This window comes from Bombina bombina, chromosome 1, assembly GCF_027579735.1.
Source record: "Bombina bombina isolate aBomBom1 chromosome 1, aBomBom1.pri, whole genome shotgun sequence".
NCBI classification, from domain to species: domain Eukaryota; kingdom Metazoa; phylum Chordata; class Amphibia; order Anura; family Bombinatoridae; genus Bombina; species Bombina bombina.
Genome location: NC_069499.1, coordinates 507,464,141 through 507,480,764, shown reverse-complemented (window position 1 = coordinate 507,480,764; position 16,624 = coordinate 507,464,141). Strand labels below are relative to the sequence as shown.

The window sequence follows — 16,624 nt, the reverse complement described above, 5'->3', positions numbered from 1 at the left end:
GGAGGCCAGTCTACAGGGTGACTGAGATATTCCACCCTGCTCTATTTGCACAATCTATTAGGGGTGCTACTATACACGAGTGGAATTTGACACTTTGTACCCATTTCACTTTATTCCTGGTGATACTAGGCCATGTGGCGCTTCTGTTTATGCTTATTATATACATGTTAAAAAGAACAACCATGTCTTACTTAGGAAAAGCATATTTTGACATGTTTAGCTGTACAAGCCATAATCATAAACCATGGTCTAGAATATATGATTTGAGCTTCTACAGCTGAAATGCATCACATTATGTTTTTCCTAATCACTGACATTTTAACATGTAATTTTAAGCATATAGATATGTTGATATATACAGTATATGCCAACTATTGGGGTATATATATGGATGTAATTGCTTTTTAAATCTATGAATTAAAAGTTGTTTTTTACTAAAAGACCAGTGAGTGCCTTCTTGGAAACGAGGAATGGATACAATTTATATGAAGTGCACCCTGGCAGTTGTGGTAATATAAGACTGTGCTTATCTCTCTTTGGAGGATATATATATATATATATATATATATATATATATATATATATATATATATATATATATATATATATATATATATATATATAAAATTATTTATTTATTTTTTTGGATATTGGAAGCGTGTCTTTGCCCTATTGTCATCAAGTGAGCAATCCATATCTCAATATACACAAAAATGCATTCTCTGTTAGTTTTTATTTGTTTAAATAGCTTTAATTTACCTTTTTCATACAAAAATACATATCTGACTCATGATTTTTCACATGCATGATAGAACATTTTTGCCTAAAATATCCTTTAAGAAGAAATGTTAAAAAAAAAAAAAGACTTAATGAATGTATTAACAAATAGACAGTTAAAAGACCTTAAATTACTAACTGAATAAATTATAGTCTCCTGAATTCTACTTCTGAAACTTGTAGAATTAAACAAAGGATAATGCAAAGTAGGCAAAAAATACAGTATCACTACATGCAGACCAGCACATTTCTGGTAGAAATGTTTAATGAATACAACTACATGTTAATTTTCTACAAAAAAACTGCTATATTTGTTTCTGGATTGTGGTATTGTTGCATGATTTCATAACGATACAGCAAAAATCTCAAGCTACTTTTCCAAGGTAAGTTCTATTTCTAAATTAGCATTTATTACAACAAATGTTTGTTTTGATTGTGATAAGTATGACTGAGATGTTTAGGCTCAGCTAAAACATGCATTTATCAACTTAAAGTGTTAAGGCCTTTAGCTTTCCAGTTGGAGTTCTTTCTTCTGAAGTTGTAGCAGTCGATTACAAGCAGTTCGCTGAACAATTTCCAACCCCTCTGTGTCCAAATCTTTCAGCAGAAGTAAAACTGCATTAAGAATGTTATTCTAAAGAAACACAAAAAAACAGAATTTATGCTTACCTGATAAATTACTTTCTCTTGTGGTGTATCCAGTCCACGGATTCATCCTTTACTTGTGGGATATTCTCCTTCCTAACAGGAAGTGGCAAAGAGAGCACACAGCAGAGCTGTCCATATAGCTCCCCCTCTAGCTCCACCCCCCAGTCATTCGACTGGAGGTTAGGAAGAAAAAGGAGAAACCATAAGGTGCAGTGGTGACTGTAGTTTAAACAAAAAAAATCTACCTGACTTAATAGCCAGGGCGGGCCGTGGACTGGATACACCACAAGAGAAAGTAATTTATCAGGTAAGCATAAATTCTGTTTTCTCTTGTAAGGTGTATCCAGTCCACGGATTCATCCTTTACTTGTGGGATACCAATACCAAAGCTTTAGGACACGGATGAAGGGAGGGAACAAGACAGGTACCTTAAACGGAAGGCGCCACTGCTTGTAAAACCTTTCTCCCAAAAACCTCTGAAGAAGCAAAAGTATCGAATTTGTAAAATTTGGAAAAAGTATGCAGCGAAGACCAAGTCGCTGCCTTACAAATCTGTTCAACAGAAGCCTCATTTTTAAAAGTCCATGTGGAAGCCACTGCTCTGGTAGAATGAGCAGTAATTGTTTCAGGAGGCTGCTGGCCAGCAGTCTCATAGGCCAGACGGATGATGCTTTTCAGCCAAAAGGAAAGAGAGGTAGCAGTTGCCTTGTGACCTCTCCTCTTACCAGAATAGATGACAAACAATGAAGTTGTTTGTCTGAAATCTTTAGTTGCTTGTAAATAGAACTTTAAAGCACGAACCATATCAAGATTGTGTAACAGACGTTCCTTCTTTGACGAAGGATTAGGACACAGAGAAGGAACAACAATTTCCTGGTTAATATTCTTATTAGACACAACCTTAGGAAGAAAACCAGGTTTGGTACGCAAAACTACCTTATCTGCATGGAACACCAAGTAAGGTGAGTCACACTGTAAAGCAGATAACTCTGAAACTCTTCGAGCAGAAGAGATAGCTACCAAAAACAAAACTTTCCAAGATAAAAGCTTAATATCTATGGAATGTAAAGGTTCAAACGGAACCCCTTGCAGAACTGAAAGAACTAAATTCAGACTCCATGGCGGAGCCACAGGTCTATAAACAGGCTTGATTGTGACTAAAGCCTGAGTAAACGCTTGAACGTCTGGTACCTCCGCCAGACGTTTGTGTAAAAGATATTTTCGCCAAATCTTATGGTAGATTTTCCTGGTGGAAGGCTTTCTAGCCTGAATCAGGGTATCGATAACCGACTCAGAGAAACCACGCTTAGATAGAATTAGACGTTCAATCTCCAAGCAGTCAGACGCAGAGAAATTAGATTTGGATGTTTGAAAGGACCTTGAAGTAGAAGGTCCTGCCTCATCGGCAGAGTCCATGGTGGAACGGATGACATGTCCACTAGGTCTGCATACCAAGTCCTGCGTGGCCACGCAGGTGCTATTAGAATCACTGACGCCCTCTCCTGCTTGATTCTGGCAACCAGACGAGGAAGGAGAGGAAACGGTGGAAACACATAGGCCAGATTGAAGGACCAAGGCGCTACTGGAGCATCTATCAACACTGCCTGGGGATCCCGGGACCTGGACCCGTAAAGAGGAAGTTTGGCATTCTGACGGGACGCCATCAGACCCAATTCTGGAGTGCCCCATAGCTGAGTCAGCTGGGCAAATACCTCCGGGTGGAGTTCCCACTCCCCCGGATGAAAAGTCTGATGACTTAGAAAATCCGCTTCCCAGTTGTCTACTCCTGGGATGTGAATTGCTGAGAGGTGGCAAGAGTGATCCTCCGCCCAACTGATTATTTTGGATACTTCCATCATTACTAGGGGACTCCTTGTTCCCCCTTGATGGTTGATGTAAGCTACAGTCGTGATGTTGTCCGACTGAAATCTGATGAATTTGGCCGCAGCTAGCTGAGGCCATGCCTGAAGAGCGTTGAATATCACCCTCAGTTCCAAAATGTTTATCGGGAGAAGAGCTTCTTCCCGAGACCATAAGCCCTGAGTTTTCAGGGAGTCCCAGACAGCACCCCAACCCAACAGACTGGCGTTGGTCGTTACGATGATCCACTCTGGTCTGCGGAAACACATTCCCTGAGCCAGGTGATCCTGAGACAACCACCAGAGAAGAGAATCTCTGGTCCCCTGGTCCAACTGTATTTGAGAAGACAAATCTTCATAATCCCCATTCCACTGTTTGAGCATGCATAGTTGCAGTGGTCTGAGGTGTATCCGTGCAAAAGGGACTATGTCCATTGCCGCTACCATTAATCCGATTGTCTCCATGCACCAGATGGCCGAGGAATGGAATGAAGAGCTCGGCAAGTAGTTAAGAGTTTTAACTTTCTGACCTCCGTCAGAAATATTTTCATTTCTACCAAGTCTATTAGTGTTCCTAGGAAGGGAACTCTTGTGAGGGGGGAGAGAGAACTCGTTTTGATGTTCACCTTCCACCCGTGAGACCTCAGAAAGGCCACTACAATTTCCATGTGAGACTTGGCTCTTTGGAATGTTGACGCCTGAATTAAGATGTTGTCTAGATAAGGCACCACTGCTATGCCCCGCGGCATTAGCACCGCCAGGAGGGACCCTAGCACCTTTGTGAAAATTCTGGGAGCAGTGGCCAACCCGAAAGAGAGAGCCACAAACTGATAATGCTTGTCCAGAAAAAAAGCGAACCTGAGAAACTGGTGATGATCTTTGTGGATAGGAATGTGTAAATACGCATCCTTTAGATCCACGGTAGTCATAAATTGACCCTCCTGGATCATTGGTAAGAATGGTCTCCATCTTGAATGATGGGACTCTGAGGAATTTGTTTGGAATTTTGAGATCCAGGATTGGTCTGAAAGTTCCTTCTTTTTTGGGAACCACAAACAGGTTTGAGTAAAACCCCAGCCCTTGTTCCGCAATTGGAACTGGGTGGATCACTCCCATTGTATGTAGGTCTTCTACACAGTGTAAGAACGCCTCTTTCTTTGTCGTGTCTATAGACAGACGAGAAATATGGAACCTTCCCCTTGGAGGGGAGTCCTTGAATTCTAGAAGATATCCCTGGGATACAATCTCTAAGGCCCATGGATCATGTACGTCTCTTGCCCAGGCCTGAGGGAAGAGAGAGAGTCTGCCCCCTACTAGATCCGGTCCCGGATCGGGGGCTACCCCTTCATGCTGTCTTGGGGGCAGCTGCAGGCTTCTTGGCCTGTTTACCCTTGTTCCAGCCCTGGTAAGGTTTCCAGGCTGCCCTGGGTTGTGAAGTGTTACCCTCTTGCTTCGCAGCAGGGGAGGATGAAGCGAGACCGCTCCTGAAATTTCGAAAGGAACGAAAATGATTTTGTTTGTTCTTTGTCTTAAAGGATTTGTCCTGAGGGAGAGCATGGCCTTTTCCCCCAGTGATTTCTGAGATAATCTCTTTCAATTCAGGCCCGAAAAGGGCGTTTCCTTTGAAAGGGATGTTCAGTAGTTTGGATTTTGACGACACATCGGCCGACCAAGACTTGAGCCATAGCGCCCTGCACGCCAGAATGGCAAAACCTGAATTCTTTGCCCCTTACTTAGCTAGTTGGAAAGCGGCATCTGTGATAAAAAAATTAGCCAGCTTAAGAGCCTTAATTCTGTCCATAATATCCTCATATGAGGTCTCCGTCTGGAGCGCATCTTCCAGCGCCTCGAACCAGAAAGCAGCTGCAGTAGTTACAGCAACAATGCACACTATAGGTTGGAGAAGAAAACCTTGATGAACAAAAAATTTCTTAAGTAGACCCTCTAATTTTTTATCCATAGGGTCTTTAAAAGCACATCTGTCCTCAAATGGAATGGTTGTGCGTTTAGCAAGTGAAGAAACAGCCCCCTCCACCTTAGGGACCGTCTGCCACGAGTCCCGTGTGGTGTCGGATATGGGGAACATTTTCTTAAAAACAGGAGGGGGAACAAACGGAATACCTGGTCTATACCACTCCCTAGTTACTATATCCGCAATCCTCTTAGGGACCGGGAACACATCAGTGTAAACAGGAACTTCTAGGTACTTGTCCATTTTACACAATTTCTCTGGGACCACCAAAGGGTCACAGTCATCCAGAGTAACTAATACCTGAGTAATAAGCGGAGGTGTTCTAGTTTAAATTTAAAGGCCAACGTATCTGAGTCTGTCTGAGGAGCAACCTTTCCCGAATCGGAAACCTCTCCCTCAGACAGCACATCCCTCGCCCCCATTTCAGAGCATTGTGAGTGTATATCGGATACGGCTACTAAAGCGTCAGAATGCTCATAATCTGTTCTTAAAACAGAGCTATCACGCTTTGCAGGTAACACGGGCAGCTTAGATAAAAATACTGAGAGGGTATTATCCATAACTGCCGCCAAATCTTGTAAGGTAAAAGAGTTAGACGCGCTAGAGGTGCTAGGCGTTGCTTGAGCGGGCGTAACTAGTTGTGACACTTGGGGAGAGGTCAACGGGCTAACCTCATTACCTTCTGTCTGAGAATTATCTTGGGCCACATTTTTAAGTGCAACAATATGGTCTTTAAAATATATAGACATATCAGTACACGTGGGACACATTTTGAGAGGGGGTTCCACCATGGCTTCTAAACACGTTGAACATGGATTTTCCTTGGTGACAGACATGTTTAACAAACTAATAGTAAGACAAGCAGGCTTAGAAATCACATTAATCAAGCAAAAACACACTTTGCAAAAAAACGTTACTGTGCATTTAAGAAATAAAAAAGGCACAGAATTTTCCAAAACAGTGAAAAATGCACCAAACTTTCTGAAATTTTCACAGTATGTACCTAAAGCATTGGTAAGATTGCACAGCTAGCAAAAAAATCGATTAACCCCTTAATGCCCAAACCGGATCAATAGTAAGCTAACAGACCGGTTAAAACAAATTTAGCACCTTGCCACAGCTCTGCTGTGGCCCTACCTTCCCTTAGGAGTCGGATTTATGGGGAAAAAGCTTCTTATGGGTCCTCAAATTGTAGCAGGAGCCACCATGTGAACACAACCTGAAGATCTAGTCCATCTAACTGCGCATCTGAGGCGCGAAATTAGGCCCCTCCCACCTTACTCCGGTGCTGTGAGGCCTAAAGAAACACTCCTATAATATTAGCCATGTGGGTAACAACCCCTGAAAGAAACCCAAAAGGACCTTCTAAGTGTCTCAAAAACGATGTTTATAAGTAAAAACCGTTTGCCATAAAAAAGTGTCAACCAATAAAAAAGTGACAACCAGCATAAATAAGCCCTGTAATGTAAGCTTGTAATTCCATACTTAGTCTCTGAATAAAGCTTACCCTTCCCTCATGGGGATCTTATCAGTCCTTTTCTAGCATTATCACAGTCTTGTCTAGAAATAAATGACTGAACATACCTTATTGCAGCTTAATCTGCAAACCGTTCCCCCCAACTGAAGTTTTCTTGTACTCCTCAGTCCTGTGTGGGAACAGCAGTGGATTTTAGTTACAACATGCTAAAATCATTTTCCTCTCTGCAGAAATCTTCATCCCTTTTCTGCTGGAGAGTAAATAGTACAAACCGGTACCATTTAAAAATAACAAACTTTTGCTTGTAGAACAAAAACTACAAATCTAACACCACATTCACTTTACCCTTCCGAGAGAGACCCTATTGCTTAGAGCCGGCAAAGAGAATGACTGGGGGGTGGAGCTAGAGGGGGAGCCATATGGACAGCTCTGCTGCGTGCTCTCTTTGCCACTTCCTGTTAGGAAGGAGAAAATCCCACAAGTAAAGGATGAATCCGTGGACTGGATACACCTTACAAGAGAAAGAGTAATATAATCATTTATGCAGGAATATATATATATATATATATATATATATATATATATATATATATATATATATATGTGTGTGTATATATATATATATATATATATATATATATATATATATATAGACATGCATATAAAAAAAATACAACAGATTTACAGATAAATCTATTTCTTCACATGTAAAGTATACTCATATAAGCACTAGTGGGTTAGATGGCCTCTGAACCCTGGGGTAGGTTGATATACTTTCCAGAAGTCTGAGGGGATAGATTTACACCACCAGGTATAACATGCCTCTTTTCTAAGAGGAATAAGCACAATGCAAACACTTGTGCCCAACAAACATATGGTACAGCTAAACTGTGTAGAACAGTGCAAAAACAATCTATAAGGCATCATCCACTAATGCAAACATATAAAACGTATGGAATATAGTGAAAATAGTATCGGAACATATTACATATGCTGCCTTGCATATGTATTTCACAGAAGCTTCATGATGACAAGCCTTATTAAATCCAGACCTTAAAGGAGCAGCTATTGATTGAGAAGATAAGCCATCATCATTACAGAGAGAATATGCTTTTCAAACTTCCCCAAACTTCCAAACTGCTACCAGAAAGAATAAGCAAAATAAAACTCAGACACAGTGATTTCACTCACTTACCCACTTACCAAAAGTGGCCCAATCCTTGCAAATGGTCCCTCAGAAAAGCAGAAACTAATGCAAGCTGTCAGTTCAATAGCCTGGGTAATGGGGTGGTAACTAAGAAAGAAGATATCTGATGATATCTAAGGAAGAAACTAATAACTGTAAGGCCAGAAGGATCACCTACATACATACTAGTCTGAAAATCAGATGAAATATTTTTGCATTTAAATCAATAACATGAGGCTCTTGTTTTTGGGGCAACACTTCGTAACCCATCAGATCTATTTCAAGAAACCATAATTCCCCATAAATTTGCTTGAAAACATGCTCATAGAAAGCTCACTCTTGTGATTAATCTTCTGTCGTTTATGGAAATCTGCCTAGTAGACTAAATGACCTACAATATAAAATTACAGAAATTGTATTCTGCACACCTATTGATACCTGCAACTTCTCAAAACACCTGGTTTATATATGATCTTGCTGTCATGTTGCATGATTACATATAAAGATGATAAAGATACAAAACAGGTCTATGGGTCTCCAGAGACAGAAACCCTGTCATTAACACCTAAACATTTATGTCAAAGGTGTTCTAAATAGACTACCTTACTTGAGCTCTGAGCTCAGCTCACACTAAACCCTTGATGATCAGACTGGCATCCATACAGATGACACACCAGTCTGACTAAAGAAAACTCCTTCCCTTAGAGTCCTGCTCCTTGTTGTCCAACAGCTGATGGAGACTCTCCCACTTAATAGACAAATAACTATGAAATGATAGTTCAATCTTAATTATCATCGATATGTGACAAGCAGTTCTGCTAATAAGGTTTAGACAAATATTAATTCCAGGTATGGGGAAATATGAAAACCAAGAGGAGCTACTAGAAATGGAGTAGAGGCAACCCCCAAAAAGAAGCACAACAATTATTTTTTTTTCTCAAATAAAAACATAAATGATATGGATGGATGGAAACATAAAAACTTAAGCCTATTTCAGACCTACCATGGTCATAATCTGACCAGGTTCTAGGCTTCTGATAAAAAAAAGTTAAGACTATTTAACAAAATGCCCATTTTCTATTTGGTATAAATCCTTGAGGAAGTAGGTCTGATTAAATATATACTGTATCTCATGGAAAACAATCAGTTTTGCTGCTTGAACACCAGGTCTTATTGGGGTTGTATAGTAAAACTTACATTTCCTACAAAGTAGAACATTAGCGTGTATTAGGAAGATTCTTATAATTCCACTAGATGGCATTTGAAAGATAACACCAGAAAGAAAGAAAAACTGACAACCTAATAATACCTTACTACTACATGGAATCTCAGAAATAATCAGAATAACCCTAACCATGATAACAATAAAAAGACATGAGATCATGTGTAACAAGCACTGTAGCTTTATCACATGATATTAAAAAAAAGAACAAAAAAATGGTAGATTCAATTAAAGCTAGATTACCAATAATTGACCAAGATGACCCATTCCAAATAACCAGATATTAAACTCATTTGTAAGACACACTGCAGAAACTATTGTCCTATAAAACAGCACATGCAAAATAAAATAATTTTATTCAATTGTTCATTGTATGTTTGAAAGAAGTTTAATCTAAGGGAACTACAAAATGTTTGAAGAAACTGGCATTTGGTATATCGAGCACGGCAAAACTACACTGAGCAATATAAATAAGGTATTTACCCTCTGGGGAAACCCTAGGGATAATACTCTCACACGTACAAGGATGTTTGTATATTGGGTCAGCTAGCAAGGCCACAGTGAGGGGCTCCAAAAACAAATCAGAGGGTGACGCATACCGTTGTAGAACTAAACGGGGAGAAACTCAAGCAGGACAATGATATACTGTATGTGGGTTGCAAATCCACCCCTCTAATTTCTAAGAGGCTTTTACTGCAACACATAGCTACACGAGGAATCAGAGGATATATACACTACCAGTACGAATATAAATTCTAGAAAAAATTAGGAGTAGGATTTAATAAAGAAAAAGTCTAATTTCTAACACTTACCCTTTTTTTCCTGCTTCCCTCTGTCTCCAAAGGCGAGAGAGGTGAGAAAGAGGAAAACTTATCTCTGGGGAGTGGTTTCATCCCTAGCTGCTGGCGAATTTTGCTAAAAATAATAAAGTTGCATAAAGAAATGCATTTAGAATAATACATTACCAAAGTGTTAAGTAAAAGATGTAGAATAAATCACTATAGTCAATAACACACAATCTTTTTCATTTAATAAAAAAAAAAATCTGAAAAATTAATTACACAATAAAATAGTTGGATATTTTCTTTGGCAGTAAAATTGGTAACACTTATTGACATTATTTTTAAACACTTACTAATTAGTAGAATAAACATGCCTAATTAACAGGTATCATCTAAATGGCTTAGTGGCAACACAAAAGGTAAAGTTTTATTTTCCTGCCAAAATAGCTGAATAAATTAAATAATTTTCTTAATGTACTAATTATGTGATTTAAGTTAGAAGATGCCATGAAATAAGAACCATTATCGCCAAAAGTATCCACATATTGTTTGTTGCCTACTCACCAAAACTCTTGTGTGCAGATCTTCCTTACTTCCTTCCTTTGCTTGGCATAAAACACAAAAATGACAGTGTTTTGGAGGTAAATATTCCATTTGTCTGTAAAATTGCACTGCTGGTCCCAAGCAGAATACCCATGCTGATCCAATCTGAAGCACTAGTTTCACTAGTGAGACTAGCGCTGCTGATTGGATTAGCAGCGTTTTCCACTCAGGACCAGTAGTGCTTTAAGTCCCGAGCGGTATTCTGTGTATTTAATCCCTTTGCAGGGGTTAAACACACACTAGTCTAGGGTCGATGGTTTTAAAATGACATGGTCTAATGGATTAGAGCAGTGTTTCTCAACTCCAATCTGCAGGACCCTTACAGTACACATATACAATATATCTTAACTAGAGCACAGGTGAAATAATCAGCTGATCAGTAACCATGGTTACTAACCTGCTCTTACCCTTCAGGTGATTATTTCACCTGTGCTCTAGCTAAGATATAATGAATAGGTGGCCTGTTGAGTTGAGAAACACTGGATTAGAGCATGTCATTTTTTTGACAATGGCCCTTTAAGAGAACATCCTGCTATCTTGTTATTGTCTCTTCATCTTCACATCACCACAGCAGGAAATGCTTAACTGTTTTGCATATTATGTGATAAAGTGCAGCAGTGTGGTGGCAATAGGCGACTACTGTGAAGCAGCATTCCTTTTGTAGTATATTAGCTACAGAAAGGAGCTCCTACAAGATTCCTTCCAGCACATTCACTGCATGAGTGGGGGAAATCAGTGTGCACATTTAGCATCACTCACTTGTGCTTTCTGTGGTGCCAGACACCACCCATAGGTTTTCTCAACCAGCCTAGCAGCTACTAAGGTTTTCTGTTGTGCTGGAAGTCAGCTGGGAATACGCTTACAAAAATGATGACAACCTACTGGCACTGTGAATTTTAGTGACCATGTTTACAGGGTCACTGTGGTGGGGTTTAAAACATATATAAATACAATGATATCATAAAACCGCTGGTACGTGCTATGGAATGCAGTGTGCTCCCTAAACATGTGCTATGGAATGCAGTGTGCTCCCTAAACATGTGCTATGGGATGCAGTGTGCTCCCTAAACATGTGCTATGGAATGCAGTGTGCTCCCTAAACATGTGCTATGGAATGCAGTGTGCTCCCTAAACATGTGCTATGGGATGCAGTGTGCTCCCTAAACATGTGCTATGGAATGCAGTGTGCTCCCTAAACATGTGCTATGGATGCAGTGTGCTCCCTAAACATGTGCTATGGAATGCAGTGTGCTCCCTAAACATGTGCTATGGGATGCAGTGTGCTCCCTAAACATGTGCTATGGAATGCAGTGTGCTCCCTAAACATGTGCTATGGGATGCAGTGTGCTCCCTAAACATGTGCTATGGAATGCAGTGTGCTCCCTAAACATGTGCTATGGGATGCAGTGTGCTCCCTAAACATGTGCTATGGGATGCAGTGTGCTCCCTAAACATGTGCTATGGAATGCAGTGTGCTCCCTAAACATGTGCTATGGGATGCAGTGTGCTCCCTAAACATGTGCTATGGGATGCAGTGTGCTCCCTAAACATGTGCTATGGGATGCAGTGTGCTCCCTAAACATGTGCTATGGAATGCAGTGTGCTCCCTAAACATGTGCTATGGGATGCAGTGTGCTCCCTAAACATGTGCTATGGAATGCAGTGTGCTCCCTAAACATGTGCTATGGGATGCAGTGTGCTCCCTAAACATGTGCTATGGAATGCAGTGTGCTCCCTAAACATGTGCTATGGGATGCAGTGTGCTCCCTAAACATGTGCTATGGGATGCAGTGTGCTCCCTAAACATGTGCTATGGGATGCAGTGTGCTCCCTAAACATGTGCTATGGGATGCAGTGTGCTCCCTAAACATGTGCTATGGGATGCAGTGTGCTCCCTAAACATGTGCTATGGAATGCAGTGTGCTCCCTAAACATGTGCTATGGAATGCAGTGTGCTCCCTAAACATGTGCTATGGGATGCAGTGTGCTCCCTAAACATGTGCTATGGGATGCAGTGTGCTCCCTAAACATGTGCTATGGGATGCAGTGTGCTCCCTAAACATGTGCTATGGAATGCAGTGTGCTCCCTAAACATGTGCTATGGGATGCAGTGTGCTCCCTAAACATGTGCTATGGGATGCAGTGTGCTCCCTAAACATGTGCTATGGGATGCAGTGTGCTCCCTAAACATGTGCTATGGAATGCAGTGTGCTCCCTAAACATGTGCTATGGAATGCAGTGTGCTCCCTAAACATGTGCTATGGAATGCAGTGTGCTCCCTAAACATGTGCTATGGAATGCAGTGTGCTCCCTAAACATGTGCTATGGAATGCAGTGTGCTCCCTAAACATGTGCTATGGAATGCAGTGTGCTCCCTAAACATGTGCTATGGGATGCAGTGTGCTCCCTAAACATGTGCTATGGAATGCAGTGTGCTCCCTAAACATGTGCTATGGGATGCAGTGTGCTCCCTAAACATGTGCTATGGAATGCAGTGTGCTCCCTAAACATGTGCTATGGGATGCAGTGTGCTCCCTAAACATGTGCTATGGAATGCAGTGTGCTCCCTAAACATGTGCTATGGGATGCAGTGTGCTCCCTAAACATGTGCTATGGAATGCAGTGTGCTCCCTAAACATGTGCTATGGGATGCAGTGTGCTCCCTAAACATGTGCTATGGAATGCAGTGTGCTCCCTAAACATGTGCTATGGAATGCAGTGTGCTCCCTAAACATGTGCTATGGGATGCAGTGTGCTCCCTAAACATGTGCTATGGAATGCAGTGTGCTCCCTAAACATGTGCTATGGAATGCAGTGTGCTCCCTAAACATGTGCTATGGGATGCAGTGTGCTCCCTAAACATGTGCTATGGAATGCAGTGTGCTCCCTAAACATGTGCTATGGAATGCAGTGTGCTCCCTAAACATGTGCTATGGGATGCAGTGTGCTCCCTAAACATGTGCTATGGAATGCAGTGTGCTCCCTAAACATGTGCTATGGGATGCAGTGTGCTCCCTAAACATGTGCTATGGAATGCAGTGTGCTCCCTAAACATGTGCTATGGGATGCAGTGTGCTCCCTAAACATGTGCTATGGAATGCAGTGTGCTCCCTAAACATGTGCTATGGGATGCAGTGTGCTCCCTAAACATGTGCTATGGAATGCAGTGTGCTCCCTAAACATGTGCTATGGGATGCAGTGTGCTCCCTAAACATGTGCTATGGGATGCAGTGTGCTCCCTAAACATGTGCTATGGAATGCAGTGTGCTCCCTAAACATGTGCTATGGGATGCAGTGTGCTCCCTAAACATGTGCTATGGGATGCAGTGTGCTCCCTAAACATGTGCTATGGGATGCAGTGTGCTCCCTAAACATGTGCTATGGAATGCAGTGTGCTCCCTAAACATGTGCTATGGGATGCAGTGTGCTCCCTAAACATGTGCTATGGAATGCAGTGTGCTCCCTAAACATGTGCTATGGGATGCAGTGTGCTCCCTAAACATGTGCTATGGAATGCAGTGTGCTCCCTAAACATGTGCTATGGGATGCAGTGTGCTCCCTAAACATGTGCTATGGGATGCAGTGTGCTCCCTAAACATGTGCTATGGGATGCAGTGTGCTCCCTAAACATGTGCTATGGGATGCAGTGTGCTCCCTAAACATGTGCTATGGGATGCAGTGTGCTCCCTAAACATGTGCTATGGAATGCAGTGTGCTCCCTAAACATGTGCTATGGAATGCAGTGTGCTCCCTAAACATGTGCTATGGAATGCAGTGTGCTCCCTAAACATGTGCTATGGGATGCAGTGTGCTCCCTAAACATGTGCTATGGGATGCAGTGTGCTCCCTAAACATGTGCTATGGAATGCAGTGTGCTCCCTAAACATGTGCTATGGGATGCAGTGTGCTCCCTAAACATGTGCTATGGGATGCAGTGTGCTCCCTAAACATGTGCTATGGGATGCAGTGTGCTCCCTAAACATGTGCTATGGAATGCAGTGTGCTCCCTAAACATGTGCTATGGAATGCAGTGTGCTCCCTAAACATGTGCTATGGAATGCAGTGTGCTCCCTAAACATGTGCTATGGAATGCAGTGTGCTCCCTAAACATGTGCTATGGAATGCAGTGTGCTCCCTAAACATGTGCTATGGAATGCAGTGTGCTCCCTAAACATGTGCTATGGGATGCAGTGTGCTCCCTAAACATGTGCTATGGAATGCAGTGTGCTCCCTAAACATGTGCTATGGGATGCAGTGTGCTCCCTAAACATGTGCTATGGAATGCAGTGTGCTCCCTAAACATGTGCTATGGGATGCAGTGTGCTCCCTAAACATGTGCTATGGAATGCAGTGTGCTCCCTAAACATGTGCTATGGGATGCAGTGTGCTCCCTAAACATGTGCTATGGAATGCAGTGTGCTCCCTAAACATGTGCTATGGGATGCAGTGTGCTCCCTAAACATGTGCTATGGAATGCAGTGTGCTCCCTAAACATGTGCTATGGAATGCAGTGTGCTCCCTAAACATGTGCTATGGGATGCAGTGTGCTCCCTAAACATGTGCTATGGAATGCAGTGTGCTCCCTAAACATGTGCTATGGAATGCAGTGTGCTCCCTAAACATGTGCTATGGGATGCAGTGTGCTCCCTAAACATGTGCTATGGGATGCAGTGTGCTCCCTAAACATGTGCTATGGAATGCAGTGTGCTCCCTAAACATGTGCTATGGAATGCAGTGTGCTCCCTAAACATGTGCTATGGAATGCAGTGTGCTCCCTAAACATGTGCTATGGAATGCAGTGTGCTCCCTAAACATGTGCTATGGAATGCAGTGTGCTCCCTAAACATGTGCTATGGAATGCAGTGTGCTCCCTAAACATGTGCTATGGGATGCAGTGTGCTCCCTAAACATGTGCTATGGAATGCAGTGTGCTCCCTAAACATGTGCTATGGGATGCAGTGTGCTCCCTAAACATGTGCTATGGAATGCAGTGTGCTCCCTAAACATGTGCTATGGGATGCAGTGTGCTCCCTAAACATGTGCTATGGGATGCAGTGTGCTCCCTAAACATGTGCTATGGGATGCAGTGTGCTCCCTAAACATGTGCTATGGGATGCAGTGTGCTCCCTAAACATGTGCTATGGGATGCAGTGTGCTCCCTAAACATGTGCTATGGGATGCAGTGTGCTCCCTAAACATGTGCTATGGGATGCAGTGTGCTCCCTAAACATGTGCTATGGGATGCAGTGTGCTCCCTAAACATGTGCTATGGGATGCAGTGTGCTCCCTAAACATGTGCTATGGGATGCAGTGTGCTCCCTAAACATGTGCTATGGGATGCAGTGTGCTCCCTAAACATGTGCTATGGGATGCAGTGTGCTCCCTAAACATGTGCTATGGGATGCAGTGTGCTCCCTAAACATGTGCTATGGGATGCAGTGTGCTCCCTAAACATGTGCTATGGGATGCAGTGTGCTCCCTAAACATGTGCTATGGGATGCAGTGTGCTCCCTAAACATGTGCTATGGGATGCAGTGTGCTCCCTAAACATGTGCTATGGGATGCAGTGTGCTCCCTAAACATGTGCTATGGGATGCAGTGTGCTCCCTAAACATGTGCTATGGGATGCAGTGTGCTCCCTAAACATGTGCTATGGGATGCAGTGTGCTCCCTAAACATGTGCTATGGGATGCAGTGTGCTCCCTAAACATGTACTATGGAATGCAGTGTGCTCCCTAAACATGTGCTATGGGATGCAGTGTGCTCCCTAAACATGTGCTATGGGATGCAGTGTGCTCCCTAAACATGTGCTATGGAATGCAGTGTGCTCCATAAACATGTGCTATGGGATGCAGTGTGCTCCCTAAACATGTGCTATGGAATGCAGTGTGCTCCCTAAACATGTGCTATGGAATGCAGTGTGCTCCCTAAACATGTGCTATGGAATGCAGTGTGCTCCCTAAACATGTGCTATGGAATGCAGTGTGCTCCCTAAACATGTGCTATGGAATGCAGTGTGCTCCCTAAACATGTGCTATGGGATGCAGTGTGCTCCCTAAACATGTGCTATGGAATGCAGTGTGCTCCCTAAACATGTG

At 42.4% G+C, this 16,624-nt stretch overlaps 1 protein-coding gene across 1 annotated transcript in view; it reads right to left on the bottom strand.

The window, feature by feature from the left end:
• Positions 1–714: 714 nt before the first annotated feature.
• Positions 715–16,624, bottom strand: part of CFAP410 (cilia and flagella associated protein 410) — a 115,481-nt gene continuing 99,571 nt past the window's right edge. The window contains exons 6-7 of the mRNA XM_053698595.1: positions 9,954–10,056; positions 715–1,411 (exon numbers count right to left, since the gene is read on the bottom strand). Coding sequence (XP_053554570.1) covers positions 1,283–1,411; positions 9,954–10,056 — 232 coding nt within the window. The 3' untranslated portion in view covers positions 715–1,282. The remainder of the gene's footprint in view (positions 1,412–9,953; positions 10,057–16,624) is intronic.